Source organism: Oryzias latipes, chromosome 4 (genome assembly GCF_002234675.1).
Source record: "Oryzias latipes chromosome 4, ASM223467v1".
In the NCBI taxonomy this organism is placed as follows: Eukaryota; Metazoa; Chordata; class Actinopteri; order Beloniformes; family Adrianichthyidae; genus Oryzias; species Oryzias latipes.
Genome location: NC_019862.2, coordinates 1,220,492 through 1,244,527, shown reverse-complemented (window position 1 = coordinate 1,244,527; position 24,036 = coordinate 1,220,492). Strand labels below are relative to the sequence as shown.

At 47.1% G+C, this 24,036-nt stretch overlaps 2 protein-coding genes across 19 annotated transcripts in view; one reads left to right on the top strand and one right to left on the bottom strand.

Annotated features, from left to right (window-relative positions):
• The window catches only part of fryl (FRY like transcription coactivator), a 93,703-nt gene extending 71,084 nt beyond the window's left edge, over positions 1 to 22,619 (top strand). For 8 of the 17 annotated variants that reach the window (XM_023953917.1, XM_023953913.1, XM_023953909.1 and 5 more), the window contains 12 exons: positions 119 to 127; positions 1,048 to 1,248; positions 3,619 to 3,804; positions 6,102 to 6,478; positions 8,664 to 8,871; positions 8,954 to 9,103; positions 9,205 to 9,303; positions 11,672 to 11,740; positions 13,672 to 13,689; positions 14,306 to 14,416; positions 18,369 to 18,562; positions 21,613 to 22,619. In XM_023953917.1, the coding sequence (XP_023809685.1) occupies positions 119 to 127; positions 1,048 to 1,248; positions 3,619 to 3,804; positions 6,102 to 6,478; positions 8,664 to 8,871; positions 8,954 to 9,103; positions 9,205 to 9,303; positions 11,672 to 11,740; positions 13,672 to 13,689; positions 14,306 to 14,416; positions 18,369 to 18,562; positions 21,613 to 21,853 (1,863 nt within the window). In that variant the 3' untranslated portion in view covers positions 21,854 to 22,619. The remainder of the gene's footprint in view (positions 1 to 118; positions 128 to 1,047; positions 1,249 to 3,618; positions 3,805 to 6,101; positions 6,479 to 8,663; positions 8,872 to 8,953; positions 9,104 to 9,204; positions 9,304 to 11,671; positions 11,741 to 13,671; positions 13,690 to 14,305; positions 14,417 to 18,368; positions 18,563 to 21,612) is intronic. The other 9 variants (XM_023953919.1, XM_023953910.1, XM_023953904.1 and 6 more) reach the window with 6 other exon arrangements.
• Positions 22,620 to 22,670: 51 nt separating this feature from the next.
• On the bottom strand, positions 22,671 to 24,026 carry zar1 (zygote arrest 1). Of its 2 annotated transcripts, none has more exons than XM_020702863.2 (4): positions 23,381 to 24,026; positions 23,125 to 23,217; positions 22,983 to 23,057; positions 22,671 to 22,914 (listed from the first exon to the last, which is right to left on the bottom strand). In XM_020702863.2, the coding sequence occupies exons 1-4, from the start codon at positions 23,993 to 23,995 to the stop codon at positions 22,771 to 22,773; spliced, it is 927 nt and encodes a 308-aa protein (XP_020558522.1). In that variant the 5' UTR covers positions 23,996 to 24,026; the 3' UTR covers positions 22,671 to 22,770. The 2 variants fall into 2 exon arrangements, with proteins under 2 accessions (XP_020558522.1, XP_004067611.1); XM_004067563.4 differs by having other exon boundaries at positions 23,327 to 24,025.
• Between the last annotated feature and the right edge of the window lie 10 nt (positions 24,027 to 24,036).

Below are 24,036 nucleotides of genomic sequence, written 5' to 3'. Positions count from 1 at the left end.
TGAATGTCTTATTCATTCAGTACTTTGTCTGTTTCACTGTCTTGTGATAATATTGTTAAAAATACAACAAAGTTGTAAGGAAACTAACATACCTGTTCTTTTCCTCTCTTGCCTCAAGGAGCTCCAGGTAAGTGTGAGGCTCAAACGTTGCACAGAAAACACCTCTTGTCATTTTGTTCCCTGCCGTTCACTTGTGTGGTCGTCTAATGAAAGACGGTAATCTTCTGATTCTGTTGTGACTGTCAACCCTTACTTTAGTTTTAAAAGTTTGCATCCCTTTCCATTCATACGTTTTCCACACCAAATGCCAATAGCACTGCAAATTTGTGTCCACCGCCGTTGTTTTGTGAATTGTGTCCGTAAACTTGACTCTCCTGACGCATGTGGGAGGAGCTACCGTCAAAGGGTTTTAGCCTCATCTCTACATGGAAGCTTTGACTGGATATTTGATTTACAGTCAATGTATGGAAGACACAGATGATGTTGAGACATCAGGTTAGTTTATTCTCCACAAATCATGGGTAACCACTGAAATGACATTAGAGGAACTTTTTATTTTTGTCTCCATTCAAAAAACAAAAATATCTTCAAGCTCAAGACAAGATTGATCAGATTCTCCTCCATGTTGGTTTTGCCCTCCACCTGCTGATGACATCATCAGCATGTTACTGGCCAAAGCTGAGTTCCTGATTGGTTGACACGATGCAACGCCTTCGCCAGAGTTCAGACACATGAACTAGCAAATTTTTCCATCACGCTGCTTTTTCGCATTGCCTTAAACGCACTGCAGCCAGTCTGCGTCTTCTGCTGGAATCACGCCACAGGACCTCAAATTGTGTTTGTATATTTACTTAACGCTGAGGATGGACGCGCAAGTCTCGTTCAGTGGGAACACAGTTTTACCCTAAAATGTGCAGGAAAAGCGCCCCGTCAGCATTTGTCATCCGTGTTTACATTGTGGATGCATCAGTGGCGTGTGTTTGTGCGGTCATGGTTTATCTGCCTCACATGAGAATTCTCATTGCTGTTGGCCTGGTTTTCCTGTAGGGGGAGAGCATGGACAACTTCAACTGGGGGGTACGGCGCCGTTCGATCGACAGCATGGACAAAGCGGACACGCCGTCGTTGCAGGAATGCCAGTACACCGGCAGCACGCCGAGCCTGAATCTGACCAACCACGAGGACACGGATGAATCTTCTGAGGAGGAGGTACTGAGCGCTAGCCAGGTTCTCAGACACTCTGGCCTTGTAAGTCTCACTCTGATCAGACCCCCCATGCTTGCCACGCAGCCTGCTGGCATGGTGTGCGTGTGCGTGTGCGTGCGTGTGCGTGCATACTGAGCCGGGCCTGCTGCTTCTTCACATCTCAGCCCTGTCACTCCCCGTTTGTTACTGAGTTTATGTTTCACGCAAATGAAGGTTTTCATGGTAAGTACTGAAATGTCAGGCACACTGGGGGCTCAAACAGAAGAAGCTGGGACATGTGAATGACAAGAATGATCTAACAGGGTTTTATCTTCTGGGTTTTGGATAGTGACTTTACTGTAGGCGAAAATATTCAGTTTTCTTTCAATTCAAGTTAACTAAAAAAGATCCACTTCATCACTGTTGCTGTTGCACTAAAATAAGGGTCTGCGAACTTTGACCCTAAAAGAGCCACTTGGTCCGGAAAACAAAGATCTGATCGTGACTCTGACTAAATGAACACATTCTGTAAAGAAAATATGACACAGAGGAGATTGATTGACAAGGCCTTTAGCCTCAGGATGCAGAGCACAATGCACTGTAAAAAAAAAGCATTCAAAATGAGTGAGACTGTGAAATGCGGCATAGCGAGGATCACTGTAGACCAGGGCTGGCAAAGTGCGCCCCGCGGGCTGCATCCAGCCCACCTCCATGTTTGGTCCGGCCCACTGAACGATGTCAGAGACCCATGTTTTTTATTTTTTTTAATCAGGCCACACGATCAAAACGTAACATTTTCTTCCCCCCTCTGCAGTCTGTGTCCCGATCGGAAAACCTCTAAAGTCTCTGTCAAACAGAACAGAAGACAGTCTTTCCTTTCTATGTAGCAGTTCATCTTTCCCTGATTAGCTCGTTCTTTCAGAGCGATCATGCTGCTTTCTTTAAACAGCGTACTCTGTTCTGTGTCCTGATTGGCTGGAGACCTTGTCAATCAATCTCCTCTGTGTCTCCTGTACAGAAACACAGAGCTCTTCAGATCAGAAATCTGTGATCAATCAGATCTTTGTTTTCATTCTAAGATCCTGGACCACATTTCTATGAAGGTTTGAGAATTTAAACCAGAGAAAAGAGTGAAAATGTTCATGTCTGTGTGAGAAAAGTGTATTTAGGCAGTAAGGAGTTTTACTGCCATAAACGTCTGGAATCAGACTCTGTGGATTTCACCGATCACGGGTTATTTTTAGAACATAACTCCTGCAATAAACGAGGAAACTGTACTGGTGAAAAAGTAACACAGATATATGTATAGCTGCAGCAGAAGACATGGAAGCTTTTTTCATTAGTACTGGATGAGAAACAGACATGCAGGACACAGCGCAGCTACGCAAACCGTTAGATGAGTGACGGAGCTGTGGCCCTCAAAGGCTTGATTAGCATTATGACTGGAGAGGATCGACTTTTTATGGCTTTTTGTGTGTTTTTAATGTATCCGTATATTTTTTCTGAATATTTGTCTTTGAAAATCATAGTGTTATTTGGTCATTGTTTTATTTCATAATAATGTTTTTTTTTTTAAAAGAATCATGAATGAATGAAACTTTATTCAAATAGCACTTTATAACTCCTTGAAGGTTCCAAAGGGCTTTGCAATTAAAAATTGATCTAAAATGGGAACACAAGTTTTAAACTAAACACTCTAGAATATTCTGTTTTAGAATATAATTTTCAATCCAAATGTTTTCATCTACATTCCATGTTATATCTGTCTCACTCCACACATCTGCTCCTGGTCCGGCCCTTCTATCGAATTTTAGAACCCTGTGTCGCCCGCCAGTTAAAATAATTGCCCCCACCTCTTCTGTAAACTGTTCAGTACAATCCCAGCTTTTTTTGATTTCTGACCGACACTGAGAGACTCAACAGCGTCTCATCTACAGGGATGTTTAGTAAAGTGAGTTTAGGGTGTGGATCAGTTCCTATGTTTACACACGTTTGAACGTCCAGCAGCCTCTTTCTCCCTCCTTTTGGTTTGCTTTGAAGCTGCTGATAATGATCTTAATGCCATCATGTTTCCTACGCCTGGCTGGACTTTCTTTGGCTCTTCTTGGTCTCTGCACGAGGAGAGAATGGGCTTTATGACAAAAGCAGCATGCATCTTTAGCAAGTCCTAAATGTTAGCACTCTTCAGCTTGATGCTAACACATGAGCAAATCCAAGCAGACTGACGTCTTCTGGTAGACTGACAGGAAGAGTCGTGCTGCAGCGTGTTTGTGTTTCTTGCTTTACCTGCACAAACATCTCAGTGAAATGTCAGCAAGTGTTTGTCTTATTAGCAAAACTGTTGAGTGGATCTTCAGACCGTTCACTGTTTTCACTGAAAGTCTCTGTCCTGGTGCAGGTCACATGTTTGAAGCTGTTGTTTCTGTTCTGCAGCTAAACAGCGACTCCGCCACTGACGACGCTGCGTCCAACCATGTGGACTCTTTGCAGCACTCCCAGGAATTGCCCAGCAGCGCCATGACAGAAGAGGCATCTGTCCTGCACCCCCTGCCCTCTGTCCCCTCCCTCCCCTGTCTGGAGATGACCCACTCGAGTAGCACCTGCAGCCAGCTGCCTGAGGTGCGGTCAATTGGGAGCAGCAAATAATCTCTGAAACTCGGTGCCCTTAATCTGCCTCTTCCTTCTGTCCAGCTCTTTGCTCTTCTTCTAGCTTGTTTTTGATGGAAACAGATGATCTGCTGCTTTCAGGGAGATTTGAACGGGTTGAATCCTTCGTTTTCTTGCTGGCTATCTACTGCTGCGTTAGAAACGTGCCTTTCTGCTTCATCTTCATTTGAGCCCAGCTCAGACTTTCCCAGGCTGCTTTGGTGTGGGTGTGGTGCTGCTGATGGCTGCTTCTTTAGCTCTTTGACCTTTGAGGTGGTGGGGCTTGATTATGTGATCGGGGAGACTACGAAAACAGAAGCTCACCTCAGGTCAGCTGTTACTGCTCCCCCCAATAAGACAGAAACTGACCGTTTCAGCAGAAAAAGCATGAGAGCGGCTGCTTTACCCTCACACACATGTAAGTATCAGAAACCTCGCTGCTCTGTTGACTGATGAAGTCAACTGAATCCTAACTGCAGCTTCATGACACACTGGTCTTTGCTTTGAACTGCTGCTAACATTCCTTACTCCTACTAACAGCACAGAATGGATGTCCCTCTTTAGGGGGCGGGGCCTCCTAGCCCTCTCACAATCTTTGCAGTAGTTGTTCAAGCTGGTGCTGCTGCAGATCTGAATGAAAATCTCAACCAGCCATTGGTCCAATGTCATCTGAAGGACACCCCCCCTTCCCCTACAGCCACAGCTCTTAGTATAATGAGCCCCCGATAAAACCATTAATACTCTTACTCAGTCCCTGCAGAATGACCACTTCTAAAAGCTTTCTGTAATATAGATGCTGTCTCTTTGATGTACTGGCCGCCTGCCACGCCGGCTTTTCCTCGGTCCAAAAGAAAAAAACATCAGATAAGAAACCAAAATAGGTTATTTTGCTTGTAGACTTAGCATCTGTTTTTCACAGTTTGATTTTAAATTGTAGCATTTATTCTGAAACGCTTTGGAGTTATTGGGCCACGGTCCTTTAACTAGAATCCAGTAGGTTCTTTAAGGCAAGGCAAGTTTATTTGTAAAGCACAATTCGTACAGAAAGTAATTCAAAGTTCAAAACAAAACGGGAAAATGCATTAAAATCACAATACATGACATTGTTTTTTTTACAGTGCTGGCAGCCGTATTCATTTTCCACCTTTTTATACAAATTATCTGGACTTATCTGTCAGAAACCAGACTTGTTCCAACCAATACAGACAGCGCTGTCTGGATCTTCTTTGGAAAATGCAGACACACTTTGGACCTTGGTCCATCCATCTGTATGCTTTTGTTGTTCTGTCAGCAGAGAAAAATCTGTCTGAGTGAGGGGTCTGTGAGCAACGCCTCCCCTTTACTGGAGTGCAGCGAGGAAAGACTGAGAGATGGCCTGTCTTATTAGACCCACGGAAACCAAGTAGTGCATGCCGTGTCGCCGCTATCGCTACACCCCTACGCCGGCACCATTATCAATACCGTTGAGTTCTGAAACGTATCGGTCCCATAAAAATTGTTGACGCGGGACATCCCTAGTGAGGGGTTCTACTACCATAAAGACCCACTCTGATCATCTTTGACACTACTTTAAAAGTGTTCCTGGTGGTTTTTTTAAAATAATGATTGTTGTTTTTCTAGGACATAGTTTCTGCCCCTCACAAGGCCAGCCTTATATTAGCGGTGCAACAAAAATGGCAGAAACATCAGATCTGTCCATCCGTCCAGTTCTGATCCAGATTCCAGCTCAGACCAGGAAAACACAGACGTTCATGGATCTGTTGGTCTGACAGTGGATGATCAGAATGGAGCAGAGCAGGAAGCTGGTGGTTTGCTGTAGTAACTTTCATGTCACATTTGCAGTTAAGTTTTTCCAACGCCATTTTTTTGTCTGCTGATGACTCACACCGATTTGAATAAAGAAACACAAATGCCACAAGATCATGTTAAAAACACCAAAAATGACAACATTGGAGTGCGTCTTTAACGCATCTGTAATCCCATTTAGCTTATTTCACCTATCGCTGGTTAGTTTAGCCACATAACCGCCCAGTAAAGGGGGGCTGCTGTATACCTTTAGTGTCATTTCTTCTCTTAAGTTCATTTTTCCATTTGTTTGAGTTCTTGTCCATTTTATTGGATTATGGCTGTTTGTCATGCCAACAATTTTAGCATTCCAAGGAGGCTTTTGTGTTCTTCTTCCATGATGTGCAAATAAGGAGAGCAGTCTTTAGAATGTGACTCACCTGTGGAGACACACCTGAGCGCCCCCTTGTGGCCTTGTGTTTCAGGACGCTGTTAGCGTGACGGCGGCAGACGAGCTGAGCAGCAGTGTGAGCGAGGACACCGGGTTTTCCAGCGCCCCTCCTCTGCCCCCTGACCCCCTCGAGCTGTGCGACCTTCCAGACCCACAGGACCCTCAGGAGACACTGGACCCTCCTCCGGACCACCCTCCCCCGCCAGCTACCGACACACCGCCAGGTTCCCTTTGCGAGGAAGAGTCCCAGACTGTCCTGGATCTGTGTCTTCCGGCACCACCTGAAACCAAGCTGGATCCGTATCCGGACAGCGCCTGTGACTCCGTGTGGGAAGACGACTTGACTCAGGCCCTGAAGGAGCTGGACGATCGCTGTGAGGAAGAGGAGGCAGATTTCTCTAGCATGTCCAGGTAAAGAAACCTGCGTTTTATTTTTTTAATGCAAATGCTTCAGTGTCTAATTTTTGCTTATTTGCCTGCATTTTTTGTGAATCCGCTGTCGTTTGAGTTGAGTCATGTGAAGGAATCTGTAGAAATGATGCTGGAGTTTGGTTAAAGTCTTTTCAAAATCCAGAGGATTGTAAAAGCTTTAAGCACCAAAGTACAAATGAAGGAGAAATATCATTTTAACACAATCCTTAGGGATGATTCACTTTCCACATGATTCGGTTCAACAGTGTAACATGCAGTTCGTCTGCAAACCAATAATGTGGCATCCCTAGTGATCATGTAGTGTTTCAAAATGACGTGCTCAACCATCATTGTTGTCCGTTGGCCTGAGGATTTCCTGGCGTATTGGTTTTACCAGGTATACACGTAGGATAAGCTGCAGTGTTATTTGCTGGAGTTAAAAATAAATCAAAAGTATTCTAAAAGTATTCAGAAGGCCCGAAGTTATTCTACTGCAGCAAAAGGACATCAGAAAGTACTGCCTCACTACCTTCATAAAAGGTACTTCTGGTTGAATCTGCTTGTGACACACTCTGGTCTGGAGCCTTCAGATGTTAGAGTTCATCATCATCCAGTCCAGTTGAAATGATAAAAACAAGGTGACATATGTCAAACAAAGGAAAAAGTCAGGATTGTGTAAAGGTTGGCCTTAGAGGAAGCTATTGCAGGGTGCAGAAGTTAGCTGGTGTGTAGAAGCAGAAGAAGTCATCGCTGTTTAAGAGGCTGTCCAGGATCCATTGGTGATTAATGGAGTCAGTGGGCCGTCATCCGTTGAAAATGGTTCACTTCCTGTTCCAGTGAAATGCAGTCAATTCAGTCGCCATGTTTTTGCGATACAGACACTAGTTGGAGCCAAATGCTGTCACCCAGAAGTAATTTGTCCGAGTCGGTTTGCATCATCGGCAACCACTCTTGCCAATCAGGAGTGAGCTTGTTGGGAGGTCGCACTCCTACCCCTTGAAAGCGGGCTACGCGAAAACTGTCAATCAGATGCTTAGAATGTTAGATGTGAGACCCAATACCTGAATTGAAGCTTCTTATTGGTCAGATTATAACTTAAATAACTTGAACTACAGAAGAAATATCATAAAAAGAGCATTATGGAGAACATGTAAAAAGAATGGTTATTCTGGCAAATACTGAGTAACAGCTGTTTATTTCTTCATAGAAGTCTATGGGATTTTGAGTTCTTGGAGCCAGCGGGTACTTCCTGTTCTAAAAAGCCAGGCGAGAGGGGCCACTCAGTCCAGTCCTTTGATATAGTCAATGGTGTCACCATAGAGACAACCCCCTTTCTTCTGAAGGCATGAGTGACATGTTTGTCTGAGTGTTAGTTACCGTGTTAGACAAACCAGAACCATCTCAGCTCAGGCGTTTGGGTTTACTCGTCTTAACTCAACCTCAGCACAGCTTAAACCCTTTTCTATGTTTCTGAATCTGTTTGCCAACAATAACTTTGGTCTGGCTTGAGTTCTTCAAACTCTGAAGGTGTCCCAGCACAGTCTGGCTCAGGTCCACAGCCCTGAAGTGTTTGCTCATCAAGGTGGGCCAATTCTCCCCAGAGGACGGCAGTAAAGATGAAGAGCAGAAGGCTTTTCCTTTTTCTTATTCTGATGTGGTTCAGATGAGAAGAACGGTTCTGGAAAACTGCAGGGCATCAGTCTGCTTACTGAGAGGGAGAGAACTGGTTGAAAGCGGCTCGGTTCATAGTGTGAATTTGGGAGCTGTGTGTGTGCTGAGCTGGTATGAAGCACTCTGCAGCTCTGTGTGGGATGAGTGCGGAGCTCTGCTGCTGCAGACGAGGGAGGGGAAAGGCGCTAGCTTAGGTGAAGATGAGGACAGAGACGGTGTCTGTGGCAGCGCTCGGCAGTTCGGGCTTTAGATATTTATATTCTGTCTGTTTCTTCAAGCTGTTCCACTCCACAGGCCTGTGAGTATTTGTTCTTGATGTGGGTGCTTGTCAGATAGGGATCAGGGATGCTAAATGCTACTAGCTGATGATAATCCTGAGAACCCCGTCAGGGCTCAGAGCTCCGGTTTTGTTCCTGCAGGCTCTGCAGCAGTGTGAGGCTGATGACGTGTTTGTCTGTCCTTCATTGTAAAACATGCTGTAGCTCATTGGTCCCTGTGCGTTTGTGTGTTTCAGTCAAGATGAAGGTGACGCAGACTGCTTCTCTGAGATTCAGGCCTCTCCACCCCCTTCGCCCTTCCTCTCTGCCATTCTAGCAGCATTTCAGCCTGTTGCCTACGACAGCGAGGAGGATGCTTGGCGTTGCCATGTTAACCAGATGCTGTCAGACACCGATGGGTCATCTGCTGTTTACACTTTCCATGTGTTTTCCCGACTCTTTGAGGTTAGCATGTTTCCTTTGAGTTTGGAAGAATAATAACGGGAGTTTTAAATGGATGTACTTGTTGTTCTTGTTTACGGTGTAGAGTATTCAAAGGAAATTTGGCTCCATCACACATTCGTCAGTTCGTTTTCTTGGAGAAAGGCTCCAGCGGATGGGGAACCAGTTCCTTAGTTCACTGGAAGTCATGACGTCCTGCTTGCAATGCCCCACAGTGTTGATGGACGCAGAAACGGTGAGTATGCAGAGCTCCTTCCTATCCATACACTTTAATGTATGTCCTGGACTTTGCTGTGGCGTCATGTATGAGGTGTCTGTCCTGTCGTGTTTCTACAGCTGGTTTCTTGTGGACTATTGGAGACTCTGAAGTTCAGTGTCCTAGAGTTGCAGGAGCACCTGGACACTTACAATGCCAAGAAAGAGGCTGCAGAGGATGTAAGTAGGAGCATCTATCCCCACTCCGTTCTCTTTTAAGCTATGGACACACAGAGCATGTGACCGCGTCCAACAACGTGCCAAATGCGTGTTCTGTAACGTGTGTTTAATCCACGGTGTTCACACTGGCTGAGCAGGGAGGGGCTTCTTTTGTTTCTTTACTGTTCACTAACGCATGTCCACCGCCTACAGTTGGTAGAGGCTTGCTCAAATCTAGTGAATCTCACTCCAGGCTTTTTATTCTATTATTATATCTATTCTGAAATATGATACAACATATTTTATTTCAGCCGGAAACGAACCACGATTATTAATTTCTCCCAGGGTTGCACGATAATATCCGATACCGATAATTATTAGCTGATAGTGGACAATATGACGTCATGCCGATAATTCCGATAAGAAAAAAATTCGCAGATAAAATGGACCGATAACTAAAAGCTTAAACTACAGTTGCTTCCTCACTCACCACTGTATTTACTTGTGCCAGCAAGGTGTCTGCTCACTCCGCCCATCCTGCAAGCGTCTGTCGCATGTAAGTGACATCATCTCTCAGCGCCTGGGCTAGAGAGCTGTCTGCAACATGGAGCAGCTCTCACCCATGTGGGTCCGTGTTACCGTGTCTGAGACCAACCACTCACTCGCTGTTTGCTAAATGTGTTCAACAGATGTGTCACAAAGAGGGAAAAAGGGTCAAGCTTTAACACCACAAATCTCACAAGCTATTAAAAAATTCACCACCGCGATGTGTGGAAAGAACATGAAGCTGCCGTCTTTGCTAGCATTAGCAATGACGTCATTGCTAGTGCTAGCAGTCATTGCATGGAAGTAGCTGTCAGCGTCCTGCACTAGCATTGATAGTCAGCGTTTTTTTCTTCTGCTGCAAATGTGCTGAAAACATCAACAGCTAACCTGTCAGAAAGCAGAGATGCTACTTGTTGTCAGGAAGAATCTCCCATTGATCCAACCACAGTTAAAACCAAAAAAAGAAATGGAATTGTGGGGGTTTCTTTCTTTTCGTTCTGGTTTGTAAAATGCTTGAATGTTCATGTTTTTGAAAAGTTTATTTCTATGAGCAACCATTTATTTTGAACATCAGTTAAAAACTTTATAGTTATTATTTTGCACTTTAGTTTCAAAGAAATCATTTTTGCATTTTAAGATTAAACTATTTCCTTTGCACGTTATTATATCAGGCATTATTAGTATTGAAAAATGTATTTGTTACATTGGTATTTCAGTTAAAGTCTTAGTATTTGTTCTGACCATTAAATGCATTTTCTCTGTTCACAGATGTATGACAGACTAAAGGCTAATAAAGTGTTTGTACATGTATCTGTTGTTCAATTTATTTGCAGGGAAAACTAGTTCTGCAAATTTGTTGAATGCATAGGAGCTGTTCGCTGTTACTTTGTACTTACTAATATTACTAAGTCTTTATCGTGCATCACTAATTTGTCCTTCATGATTCACCTCTTTTAATTAAAAGTGACACCATCCACTCGTCACTACCAAATCAGAGTGGCTGACGGGTTAAAGTTCAGCTGGTTTCATTTTCAGCGTACGTTCAATGGCCACGTGTTTTGTACATAGAGCCCGAAAACTATAGCAGCACGTGAATGTGAGAGTTCTGAACGCAGAAGCCCGAAATGCACATTTTTGTTTATTTACATGGACTTTTTACTGAAAGTGGTTACTTAAACGCGTGTTGCTGATTGTAGCTTAACCTTTGCCCTGAGGACACTGTGCCTCATACTGTCTTGATGCACATCGGGGCAACGCTGCAGTTTCAGCTGAGGCATCATGGGAGGGCTTGGGGTTTAGACAAAATGGGATTTGCCCCTCATCCCTAATGTTGCTCCAGAATGAACATCAACAGGGCACACAATGCAGCAGCTTTGGTACAAATACATTTATCTGCCGATGGCAGATAAATGTAACATCAGTGCTGGAGGGATAAAAATAACTCTGTTCTCCTAAATCAGTTACAGAAGGCCAGGCGGGAAAAACTGCAAGGGGTAGGAGGGTGAGGGAGGGGGAAGGGAAGGAAGAAAGATGAGGCTTCTGGGATGCAGGAGCGTTAATTGAATGAGGCTGCGATGTTCCCTGGAGGCCCAGATAGCATCCCGTACTCGGCACAAGCCTTCTTTAATTCACCAAGTAGAACTCTTTTATTGAATCTCCTGGCTGGCCAGCCTTGGTTATATGCTGGACATAAACGCAGAAAATGATCTGTGGAATAAAAAAGTGCTTCTTTATTTATTTTTTATTTTTTTATTACCATTTTTATTACCATTGTGTTGCTCACAAAGTCTCCTTCCTTTTTGTCAGCCCTTCATTTTAACCCATCTGTCCTCTCACCCTGTAGTGGCTGGAGAACTGCAGGAAGACCTTTGGAGACAAAGACAGCAGCCAGACACTCAACAGCCATGCACAGGTGGGTTGATGCTGACAAGTCCTCATTTCAGCTACTTCCTCTTATGATGACCATAGTCACACTCGATACAGCACTTCTGAAAATAACGCACGATAGAAAAAAAAATCTGTAAAATAGTCATTATTTATTACAGTAATTCCAGATGTTTAAGGCTGTGCAACTCCTCACTACACACTCTCTATTTTTGTATTTTTATACTGTATACATGCTGTGCGGCGACCTTGAGTGCCCAGAAAGGCGCCTTATGAATAAAATGGATTATTATTATTATTCTACACTTTTCTCAGACAAATGTGAACATTTTCACACTTTTCTCTTGTTTAAACTCTCAAACCTTCACGAAAAAGAAGTTCAGTTTATAGAATGAAAACAAAAATCTGATCGTGATCAAAGATTGATGTACTTCTGGCAAAGTGACCCCATTCTGTACAGGTGACACGCCACAAAGGGGATTGGCTGATCTACAGCCAATCAGGATGCAGAACACAGTGCACTGTAAAAACAAAAACATTAGAAATTGCACTGAGAAAAAACCCGCTAAACAGCGAGACTGAAATGTGAACCGTGATATAGTGATGAAACGGTGCATTTCAAAAACAACAACTCCAATTTGCTCAGTTGTGTGACTAATCTCAGCTCAAACATCCTGATTTAACATGAATGGATGAAGGACAGTCACACTTTGAACTATGGAGGTGCTTTTCTTTGTTACTTAAGTGTTTTCGTGTTAAATGCCTATAATGAAATGCAGAACCCCCAAAGACCAGAACTTTATTAACTACTCTGTAACTTCAGAGCTGCTAACCTGCTTTCCTTCAGAAGATGGGAGTTTCCTCCCCTGCAGAGACATGACCTCACCCTAAAGGCCCGTACACACCGGGACGAATTCCGCGCGCGATATTCGCCGACGTTTAACGCCTCGTGACTAAACAAAGGGCACCAATGTGAGTGTGCACACCGACGAGAAAAACGCCACGCGTAAAAGCGTCATTTTTAAAAATGCCTCGGGTTCGGTTTTTGGGTTTGACGCGCCGCGTCGAAATCTATTCGACCAATGAGAACGGCGCTTTTGCACACGTGTCTGGAGCTTCTGAATGTACAGTAAAACACAACTTGGGGGCGCTCAAACACAAAACTGTTTTGCTGAGCACACATACGTCACGGCGAAGAAGATATACGCCAAGTAGCGTCTACACTGCCGCGAAGAAATCAGACGAAGAAGATGCACTCACTGACGGACATTCTAAAATATCCCCGAAAACGCTCATGATACATTTTCAGCTCTTGTACCAGTGGATAAAACTCCCCATGTTCTTCTCTTCTCGTAACTATGGGATGTACCCAAAATCGGCGTCTTTTCCGGCGTCTGTCATCATTCAACAGAACAATAATTTCTTCATCGCTGGAACTGGAGCTACTGGTGCTGGAAATATTCATGTTTTCTTTGTTTGATTCTGACAAGCGCGTAAATACTTGCTCTCTTCTTCTGAGTGAAAAGCGACTTTAAAAAGCGTGAAGTTGTGTACAGGGGGTATTTCTGTTTTACATTAAGCGCCATCTAATGTCAGGGAATCAAATTGCATGTTCGCTCGGCTCATCGTCAGCGAAAATCGCCTTGGTGTGAACACAAAAAACGTGTTGAAAAATGCTGGCGAATAACGGCTTGCGAATATTCGTCCCGGTGTGTACGGGCCTTAAGGCTGCTGTCTTCAGTCACAGCTGAGGCCTGTCCTGTCCGAGCTTCTGTACTTTCTCGCTGCTGTTTGCTTTTGGCTGTAAAGATTTGGGTTTCCTGCTGTGAGCTCTCTGTTTGAGGGGAAGATGAGAAGCTCTTAACTGGCAGGTCGGTCACTGTGTTGTCATGTTAAAGCTCACTAATTCTTGGTCTTTCTCTCCTTTTGTTGTTTGTGACCTGCTCACCTTTTGCTTAGCAAATGGAAAGTCTAGCAGTAAGTGGTTCTCATGTTATGGATATTAATTGCACTCAGACGGTGCTGACCATCTCATCACTGCTGTTGCTAGCATGCTCTGCCTTCACCAATCCCAGCTTTTTTCTTTGCTTTTCTTTGAATCTTCATGTAACCCGATTCAGCGCCTCGCCTGTCCGACCGACCATCCCCAAAGTTGTCTTTTCCTTTCTCCAGACCATTGTTTTGTCCTGAGGACCAGCCTCTTGCTCAGATTGAGCGGCACACTGATGCTGTCTGTGGTCATAGCTCACAATCAGAGACTTTCATCAAAAGATAAAAATTTTGTTTTTTGCATGATCATCATTTCATCTGTATAGTTGTTCCCATCACACCCCCCCATCATATTTCTCTTGGTTAGCATTGTAGCTCAGTTCTTGTCAATCATCTCAGCGATCAGCAGGTCAGGCAATAACATCAACTTATGCATTTTTTTTAAATCTCACTTTTTCTCTGTAGCCCAGATCAGGTGGTACTTTACACACCAGTCTGGGCTAACGCCTCCATTTGTGTCTAACCCAGGTTATCCATTAGTTTAACCACATGACCGTCAAAGTGGCCGCAGAACTTCATGCTCTCTTACGCTGTGTGTCTGCAGGAACTGGAATTGTGTCGGCGGCTGTATAAGCTGCACTTTCAGCTGCTGCTCCTGTTTCAGGCCTACTGTAAGCTCGTCAGCAGGGTGGAAACCATCAAGAGAGAAGCTGAGGTAAGATGGTGATGGAGGAATGGGTGCAGACGTTGGTTTTACTAATAAAAATACATGTTTCAACATTCCAACTGACAGAAACCTTTGGAATACTTTATTTATAAAAGTCTTCATTCATGTTGAAGTTAAAGTTAGAAGCATCATTACCTGTCAAACACCTACGTTATTATTAAATTAGTTCTCTCCACTTGACCCCTCCCCTGGGGGAGCGGTGAGCTGCAGACCCAGCTGCACTTGGGAGCCATTGCTGGTTTAATCCCCCCAATCCAACCCTTAAAGCCTGGTTTATACTCGACAGCGATTAGCCATCGCACCAGTCGTATGAAGAATGGCGTGGTCTAACTCTTACTACTAATGTTACCTGGTTCTGCTGACGTCTGTCTGCGATAACTTGATGAACTTTTATGCTTTGTTTTGCACTCATTGGATCTAATTTTTAGAGTCTTTGGTATGACTCGACCGCGGAATTAAACTCGTGACCTCCTAGTCTCAGGGTGGATGTTCTACCACATTCCTCACATTAAACATACAATAAAGGGGATTCGGGGGTCACAGCAAATGTTGATGGAAGTACTTTGAATAGTGGCTGTATTATTTTACAGAGAAATATGGTCTTGTATAGTAAAATGAAGAATAAAATGTACAAAGTTTAGAGTTTTCTCTCTGGAAATGGACATGCAGCTCCTCAGTGCCAGACTGTGTCTGGACCAGTCATGGTTTATGGATTTATCTTGAAACTAGGTAGACAGCATTCATCCTCTGGAATCACAAGTGGTTAAAAAGTGTAATACAGATGTTTAAGGTGGGTGGATGTAGGGGGCAGGATTGGACGTTGGTGGGTGGATGTAGGGGCCAGGAGTGGACGTTGGTGGGTGGATGTAGGGGGCAGGAGTGGACGTTGGTGGGTGGATGTAGGGGGCAGGAGTGGACGTTGGTGGGTGGATGTAGGGGGCAGGAGTGGACGTTGGTGGGTGGATGTAGGGGGCGAAGTGGACGTTGGTGGGTGGATGTAGGGGGCAAAAGTGGACGTTGGTGGGTGGATGTAGGGGGCGAAGTGGACGTTGGTGGGTGGATGTAGGGGGCAGGAGTGGACGTTGGTGGGTGGATGAAGGGGGCGAAGTGGACGTTGGTGGGTGGATGTAGGGGGCAGGAGTGGACGTTGGTGGGTGGATGTAGGGGGCAGGAGTGGACGTTGGTGGGTGGATGTAGGGGGCAGGAGTGGACGTTGGTGGGTGGATGTAGGGGGCAGGAGTGGACGTTGGTGGGTGGATGTAGGGGGCAGGAGTGGACGTTGGTGGGTGGATGTAGGGGGCGAAGTGGACGTTGGTGGGTGGATGTAAGGGGCGAAGTGGACGTTGGTGGGTGGATGTAGGGGGCAAAAGTGGACGTTGGTGGGTGGATGTAGGGGGCGAAGTGGACGTTGGTGGGTGGATGTAGGGGGCAGGAGTGGACGTTGGTGGGTGGATGTAGGGGGCAGGAGTGGACGTTGGTGGGTGGATGTAGGGGGCGAAGTGGACGTTGGTGGGTGGATGTAGGGGGCAGGAGTGGACGTTGGTGGGTGGATGTAGGGGGCAGGAGTGGACGTTGGTGGGTGGATGTAGGGGGCGGAGTGGACGTTGGTGGATGGACGTAGGGGGCGAAGTGGAGGTTGCTGGGTGGATGTAGGGGGCGAAGTGGATGTTGGGGGCAGGAGTGGACGTTGCTGGGTGGACGTAGGGGGCAGGAGTGGACGTTGGTGGGTGGATGTAGGGGGCAGGGGTGGGCGTTGGTGGGTGGATGTAGGGGGCGAAGTGGACGTTGGTGGGTGGATGTAGGGGGCGAAGTGGACGTTGGTGGGTGGATGTAGGGGGCGAAAGTGGACGTCGGTGGGTGGATGTAGGGGGCGAAGTGGACGTTGGTGGGTGGATGTAGGGGGCAGGAGTGTACGTTGGTGGGTGGATGTAGGGGGCAGGAGTGGACGTTAGTGGGTGGATGTAGGGGGCGAAGTGGACGTTGGTGGGTGGATGTAGGGGGCAGGAGTGGACGTTGGTGGGTGGATGTAGGGGGCAGGAGTGGACGTTGGTGGGTGGATGTAGGGGGCGAAGTGGAGGTTGGTGGGTGGATGTAGGGGGCGAAGTGGATGTTGGGGGCAGGAGTGGACGTTGGTGGGTGGACGTAGGGGGCAGGAGTGGACATTGATGGGTGGATGTAGGGGGCAGTAGTGGACGTTGGTGGGTGGATGTAGGGGGCAGGAGACGACGTTGGTGGGTGGATGTAGGGGGCGGAGTGGACGTTGGTGGGTGGATGTAGGGGGCGAAGTGGAGTTTGCTGGGTGGAAGTAGGGGGCGAAGTGAATGTCGGGGGCAGGAGTGGACGTTGCTGGGTGGACGTAGGGGGCAGGAGTGGACGTTGCTGGGTGGACGTAGGGGGCAGGAGTGGACGTTGGTGGGTGGATGTAGGGGGCAGGAGTGGATGTTGGTGGGTGGATGTAGGGGGCAGGAGTGGACGTTGGTGTGTGGATGTAGGGGGCGAAGTGGAGGTTGCTGGGTGGATGTAGGGGGCGAAGTGGATGTAGGGGGCAGGAGTGGACGTTGCTGGGTGGACGTAGGGGGCGAAGTGGACGTTGGTGGGTGGATGTAGGGGGCGAAGTGGACGTTGGTGGGTGGATGTAGGGGGCAGGAGTGGACGTTGGTGGGTGGATGTAGGGGGCAGGAGTGGATGTTGGTGGGTGGATGTAGGGGGCAGGAGTGGACGTTGGTGGGTGGATGTAGGGGGCAGGAGTGGACGTTGGTGGGTGGATGTAGGGGGCGAAGTGGAGGTTGCTGGGTGGATGTAGGGGGCAGGAGTGGACGTTGGTGGGTGGATGTAGGGGGCGAAGTGGACGTTGGTGGGTGGATGTAGGGGGCAAAAGTGGACGTTGGTGGGTGGATGTAGGGGGCGAAGTGGACGTTGGTGGGTGGATGTAGGGGGCAGGAGTGGACGTTGGTGGGTGGATGTAGAGGACGAAGTGGACGTTGGTGGGTGGATGTAGGGGGCAGGAGTGGACGTTGGTGGGTGGATGTAGGGGGCAGGAGTGGACGTTGGTGGGTGGATGTAGGGGGCAGGAGTGGACGTTGGTGGGTGGATGTAGGGGGCAGGAGTGGACGTTGGTGGGTGGATGTAGGGGGCAGGAGTGGACGTTGGTGGGTGGATGTAAGGGGGAAAGTGGAGGTTGGTGGGTGGATGTAGGGGGCAGGAGTGGACGTTGGTGGGTGGATGTAGGGGGCAGGAGTGGACGTTGGTGGGTGGATGTAGGGGGCGAAGTGGACGTTGGTGGGTGGATGTAGGGGGCAAAAGTGGACGTTGGTGGGTGGATGTAGGGGGCGAAGTGGACGTTGGTGGGTGGATGTAGGGGGCAGGAGTGGACGTTGGTGGGTGGATGTAGGGGGCGAAGTGGACGTTGGTGGGTGGATGTAGGGGGCAGGAGTGGACGTTGGTGGGTGGATGTAGGGGGCAGGAGTGGACGTTGGTGGGTGGATGTAGGGGGCAGGAGTGGACGTTGGTGGGTGGATGTAGGGGGCAGGAGTGGACGTTGGTGGGTGGATGTAGGGGGCAGGAGTGGACGTTGGTGGGTGGATGTAGGGGGCAGGAGTGGACGTTGGTGGGTGGATGTAAGGGGGAAAGTGGAGGTTGGTGGGTGGATGTTAGGGGGCAGGAGTGGACGTTGGTGGGTGGATGTAGGGGGCAGGAGTGGACGTTGGTGGGTGGATGTTAGGGGGAAAGTGGAGGTTGGTGGGTGGATGTAGGGGGCAGGAGTGGACGTTGGTGGGTGGAGGTGGACAAAAGGAAGGTGTTTTGTCTCCAGGTTTGATAAAAACAGATACATGTCCTGTTTGTGTTTGTTATCTCTGCTGACCTCAGAGGTGTTTTCTGTACTTCTAGCTGTAATATTGAGGACTGTGATGATCTGATAAAGCATGTGTCTGTTTCTAAGGTGACCAACATGTCTGAGGAACTGGCTGTTCTGGAGAGCTGTCTGAACGAGGCAGACACAGGAAATGATGGTCAGGAGGACGTGTGCCTGTCGGACAACGTCCACACTAACACTGAGACGGCCATCCAGTCCCTGATTGAAACACTGCGAGCCAGGGACTTCAGCTCTGCTCTCACACAAGTCAAGATCTTCAGGTGAGATTGGCACAGAGGCCATCAGCTGTGTAACAAAACAAATCATCTAGATTCATTACAGATGTGCATCTAAGACCTGCTGGAGGAAGCCTGCTGTTTGGTTTTGGCTGTGCTGGGTGATCTGTATCGCTGGGCTGCACAGATCAACATGTGGCTGTTAGGAAATCCATCAGAGGCAATAACACCAGCGGAGAATGACGTACAGATATTCATTATGATGGTGTTGCCCTGGAAAGAAAGCAGAAAGGAGCTTTTATCAAAAGTCCAAGTAGATGCAAAAAAGGGACATTTCAGAATTCTATGCAGTAGTTTTAAACAAATGTACAGCCAAATGAAAATTTAGATTAAACTTAACATTTCTTTTTAGCTTTAGTGTGTTTTCCTCAATTGTCATATAATCACATTCTCAGTAGAAATGTGTGAATGAAAATCTTCAGCAAAGTTAACGTTGAGATCTCTATTTTTCAGGGTTTAAATGTGGTTCCTGCTGTTCTGCTCACTGACATTAAAATGAGCTGCATACTTTTTCCAAATAAATCAGAATATCATTGAAAAGTGTTTCTTTTCCACAATTCCATTCAAAAAATGTAACTTTCAGAGAATATAGATTCAGGGCACATTGTTTGATTTTTAGGTATTTGGTTATTTTTACATAAATTTGGGTTCCGGCTCATTAAACAACTGTGCAGAAATCTCCATTTAGTTCTGGGTTTTTACCAAAAGATAAAGACAGAGATTCTGCTGACATCAAATCCTAATCAATTCTTTCCAAAGTGAAATCTCCATCCAAACCCTTCCATAGTCTGGACAGAGACCAGGTCCTGCTGGAAGATGAAATCTGCATCCAGATCCTCAGCAGAAGGAATCCTGAAGTCCTCTAGATCAGTGTTTTTCAGCCGCGGCACACTAGTGTGCTGTGGGAGATGGTCAGGTGTGCCGTGGGAAATTGCCCTCATTCACTGATCTAAAAACATTTTCCATCTCCAGGATTTCAGCTCTGTGTTCATCCAAACAGGCCCTGATAAAACACTGAGGAGTTAGGAATATAAAAGATCGTAAAATACTTTTTCTTTGCGTTTATTTTATTTTATTAAAGACATTTTGATAAGAATGACGTACCGCGATTCAGCTGCACCTTCGGCTGTATTTTGGAAAAGTCCCGTCCCTTTAACTGTCTCCACCAATCATTCTTGGGGGGCTTAATCACATGTCATCAGTCTGACCAATCAGAAATGGTTAAAGTCTTCACTTCCTTGTCCCGATTTAGCTCGTAAAGTCGCTCAGTTCTAACAGAAATACCAGCTAAAGCTCGTCTTTAGCGGTGTAGCTTTCCACAGAATCCGGTATCAGACCGTGGAACAAGTGAACAAAACAATGAAGCTCCGAAAACCGATCTCCGGCCGTTTTATGCACTACATCTCCCATGATGCATTGGGTTGTGAGAGTGACGGCGCACAAGGAGATCTGTTGTTAAACGTCTTGAAACCAACGAACACACTTCTAACTGTTTTTAAATCTTCTAACTTAACTTTTATTGCATCTTTTAGAAAAAACAGCTGCAGTTTCCAGCTTTTTCTGTAACAATTATCTCAAAAATGCATGTGAGATTGTGGAGGGGCTGTAGATCAATACAGACTATGAGTTTATCCTTTTTAGGAATTTTTGGATGCTGGTGTGCCGCGGGATTTTTTTTTAAGGTTAAAGTGTGCCGTGGCTCAGACAAGGTTGAAAAACACTGATCTAGAACATTCTAGACTGTTGCAGTGATTCTGGATGAAGAAAGCAGAGTTTCCCCGACCAGTTCTGGACATTTCAGCCCAAATCATGGCTGTGGAGATTTCCCTCTGGACCTGCAGCAGCTCGGGTTCTGCTCCAAACCCTTGGACCTTGATTCCCAAAGGGAAGACAGACTTTCCTTTCATCAGAAACCAGGACCTTGGACCACTGACCAACAGTGCAGTCCTTCTTCTTCTTGGTCCAGTTGAGACGTTTCCTCCGTTGGTCCAGGCTCAGAAGGTTCTTGACCCGATGAACCCGACAGTTGGATCCCGTCTCCTGAAGGTGGAGGTTCTTGAAGCTGTTCCTCCACCTCATTCCAGGCTTTCTGGAGGTCTGCAGCTCCTTGAATCTTGTCCTTTTGCTGATCCGCTGAAGTCTCTTTGCTGGAGCGTCTTCTCCTGCTCCACTTTGTCCTTCCATTAGACGTTCCGTTGATCTGCTTGGACACGGCGCTCTGTGAACAGCCAGCCTCCTTAGCCAGGAACTGTAGTGGCTTCCCCAGACTATGGAGGGGTCAATGATGGTCTTCCCCAGATCCAACCCAACTCAACCAATTGAAGGACATGTGGGAACCTGTGCAGCTGCTTGGAGTGTGGGAGATGATTAGTTGCTGAAAGTCAGCTGAAAACATTCATGTCCTGCAGAATTTGGACAGATTTCTAATTTTCTGAAATCTGGTTTTTGAGGGTTTTAGGAGCTGGAACCTTTATGGGAAAACAAGCAATTAAGCAGAGGAATCTAAATCTATAGTCTATGAAAGATTATTATTTTGAATAGGCCTTCTTGCTGTGAGGCAAGAGCGCTAACCACTGCGCCACCGTGCAGCCCTAAATAACTAAATAAATAGTTGTCCATGATATTCTCAGTCATCCAGTTGATGATAAAATGAAAACCTGTAAAAAATTCAACTGGACAAAGTTTAGTTCAGGTTAGTCCAGTTGAATGTTTTAGAACTTTTGATTGTTTCCATGATATTTTCATTTTTTGGACAGGATCTGCACTTTGAGAGACTTTCAAATGAAAGCTTATCCAAACATTAGGTTTCTTTTATTTTATCACTAACACATTTCTTAAATAATATATAAATATTCACTACTTATTCATGAATAGTTGAAGCTTCTCTTTGTTCCGTTTCATGACACATTTTAGCCGTTTTTGTTCATTTGCATTTCACTGTGGAGCTGATCAGGAGAAACGTTCAGACGTTTCCTTCTGAACCTTCCTGGTCTTCAGCTGTCAGCATTCTCCCCTTTTCTTCTCTCCATCACCAGATCTTTGTGGCCCAACGACATCTTCGGCAGCGAGTCGGACAACGCCGTCCAGACCCTCCTGCACATCTACTTCCGTCACCAGACTCTGGGTCAGACCGGCTGCTTGGCGGTGGTGGGGCCCAGCAGGGACCTGTCTCAGGCCAACGCTCGCCTCATGGAGCTCAACCTGCAGATCCGGGAGGCTCTGAGTCAGGCCCAGGTCTGCCTGCCCCCCCCCACCATGGTCAGCACCAGCCTGTGAGGCCCCCTCCCTCCAGCAGCTGCAGAGAGGCGGAGGCCGACAGACTTCTCCTATAAAGGGCTAAAGGACTCTTCACATGTATGAATGCTTGGAGTCTTTCCTCGGACCGGGCCCACCGGCAGAATTCTGTTGCAATAAGTCTGATGGTGTTTCTGAGGAAGACGGGCGGAGCCGGATCCCAGCCTGAAGGCCTCGCCCGGCAGTTTGACCCATGGAGATTCAAATGCATGTTTGGTAGAGCACTGCAAGAATATTGAGAAATTTATTTTTAGAGCTAACATGTTGGGTTGTAAATGTTGGGCTATTTAACGTGTAACCTGTGGGAGTTCTGCCTTCAGGGAGTGTACAAAGAAATGCTTATTGATCCAAGTCCCTTCTAAAGGTCTTCATGCTTTACTCACTTTAACCAAATAGATGCCTTTAGAGACTCTGGTATTCACACAAATGCAAACATGCTATGGCTAAGAAATAACTTATTTTACTCTGTATATATTTTAGAAAGTGTATAGTGTAAACCAGTATTTCCCTTGTGCATTGCACTGTTCATATTAGGATGTATAGAGACTCGCTGGTTCAGGTTTTGCCTGATGGACAGTCGCCCTCTTCATGCATTCCTCACAGATCCTGCTTGTTGCACCTTTTCTGCAGACAGGCTGATTCCAGGCCCTCTTTGCTGCTGTAATTTCTGTACTCAGTTTGAAGCCTTCATGTAGAGCGGTGTTTTTACATGCCAGCTTCTCGGGTATTAAAGGATTTATCCTTTGAATTACGACCTGAAGTCTGACTTTCTGCTGCAGAGGAAGAAGAGGACGTTCAGTAGGAACTGCAAGGGTAATCATTTATTTCACGGCAGACCATTGATTCCAGATTCAAACAAAAAAATAAAGTCTTGATTGTGCTCAGGGCGCTCCTGCCGCTCAGATGATGTACTTGAAGCTGAACGTGCTGTCGCAGGACAGCCGCTTGCCTTTGCAGCGGCCACACAGGTCCTGTCTGTGCGGCCGTTTGGGGTCGACGTGCCGCTGTGTGATGGCACAGGAACAGCGCGCCTTGTTGCAGGTCTGGGGAGGCAGAGGCGTTTTAGGATGGCTGCTCTGCTCTGCAGCTCCTGGGAGACGGGAAGACTTACGTGGCACGTGATGTCTTCAACACGATACGGGTTGAAGTCCTTCTGGCATTTCCTGCAGAACTGTTTAAAGTAAACCTGGAGACAAAGCAGTGGCTGTAGAGCTGCAGGTGACGTCACTGATCAGAAACAGTCTGCTGCTTACCTTGTTGGTGCCCTGAACGCACCACACGTAGGCACTTTCCCATCTGAGGTTGCATTCTCTGCAGTGATAGTATCCGTACTTCTGTTCCAGAAACTGAAGGACAAAAAGGGCTTTTCTGAATCTGTTCGTGGATGTTCAGACGGAGCCACAGCTTCAAACAGTCACTGATCTCCAATGCTCCTTTTGGAGCGCTTGGACTCACCTGGAAGCGCACGCGCGCCTTGCCCGCCGCCTCCTCCGCGCCCTCGCTCCTCACCTGGAGCTTCTCCACCTTCCTGTCCAGCTCCAGAGGCTTTGCCGCCTTTCCGTCCTCCGCAGGGCCGTTTTCCTTCTCCGGGTCCCCAGCGGGCTCCGCAGTGTGCAGCGCCTCACCGGAGGCCTCGTCCTCCTGCTGCTGCTCCTTGTTGCTGCCGTCCTCCACCAGGAAGGAGGTGACGCTTCTGTAAGCTATGGGTGAATACACGGCCAGGGTGCGGGGGTATCTCACCCCGCCTGCAGCCTTCGGACTGCCCGCCCCAGGCGCCGGCGGCTCCGGCCTCCTCCTGCGCTGCAGGTCCCGCCTCATGGCCTGCAGAGTCCGCGGGCCGATGGAGCACTGCACCGAGGCGTCCCTCCGGGGGTTGACCTGCACCGCCACGTCCTTGGTGTTGGCCTTCCGGAGCCTCGGGGTGAGTTTGGGGTTGATCTGGGACAGGATGGACTTCAGCTGCGCGCGCTGATGGTTGTTGAAGGCGTCGGAAGAGTCTCCATACTGGGAGAGGTAACTCTTGTATTTCCACCCCGCGTCTCTGCCCCGGGGGTACCTGCCCGCGTAGGGGTTGTAGGATGAGTAGAAGTAGCTGTCCACTGGCTCCTCACCATACGTTGCCATTTTTTGTTCAACCAACCCGGGCTGGCCCGGGAGCCGGTTAT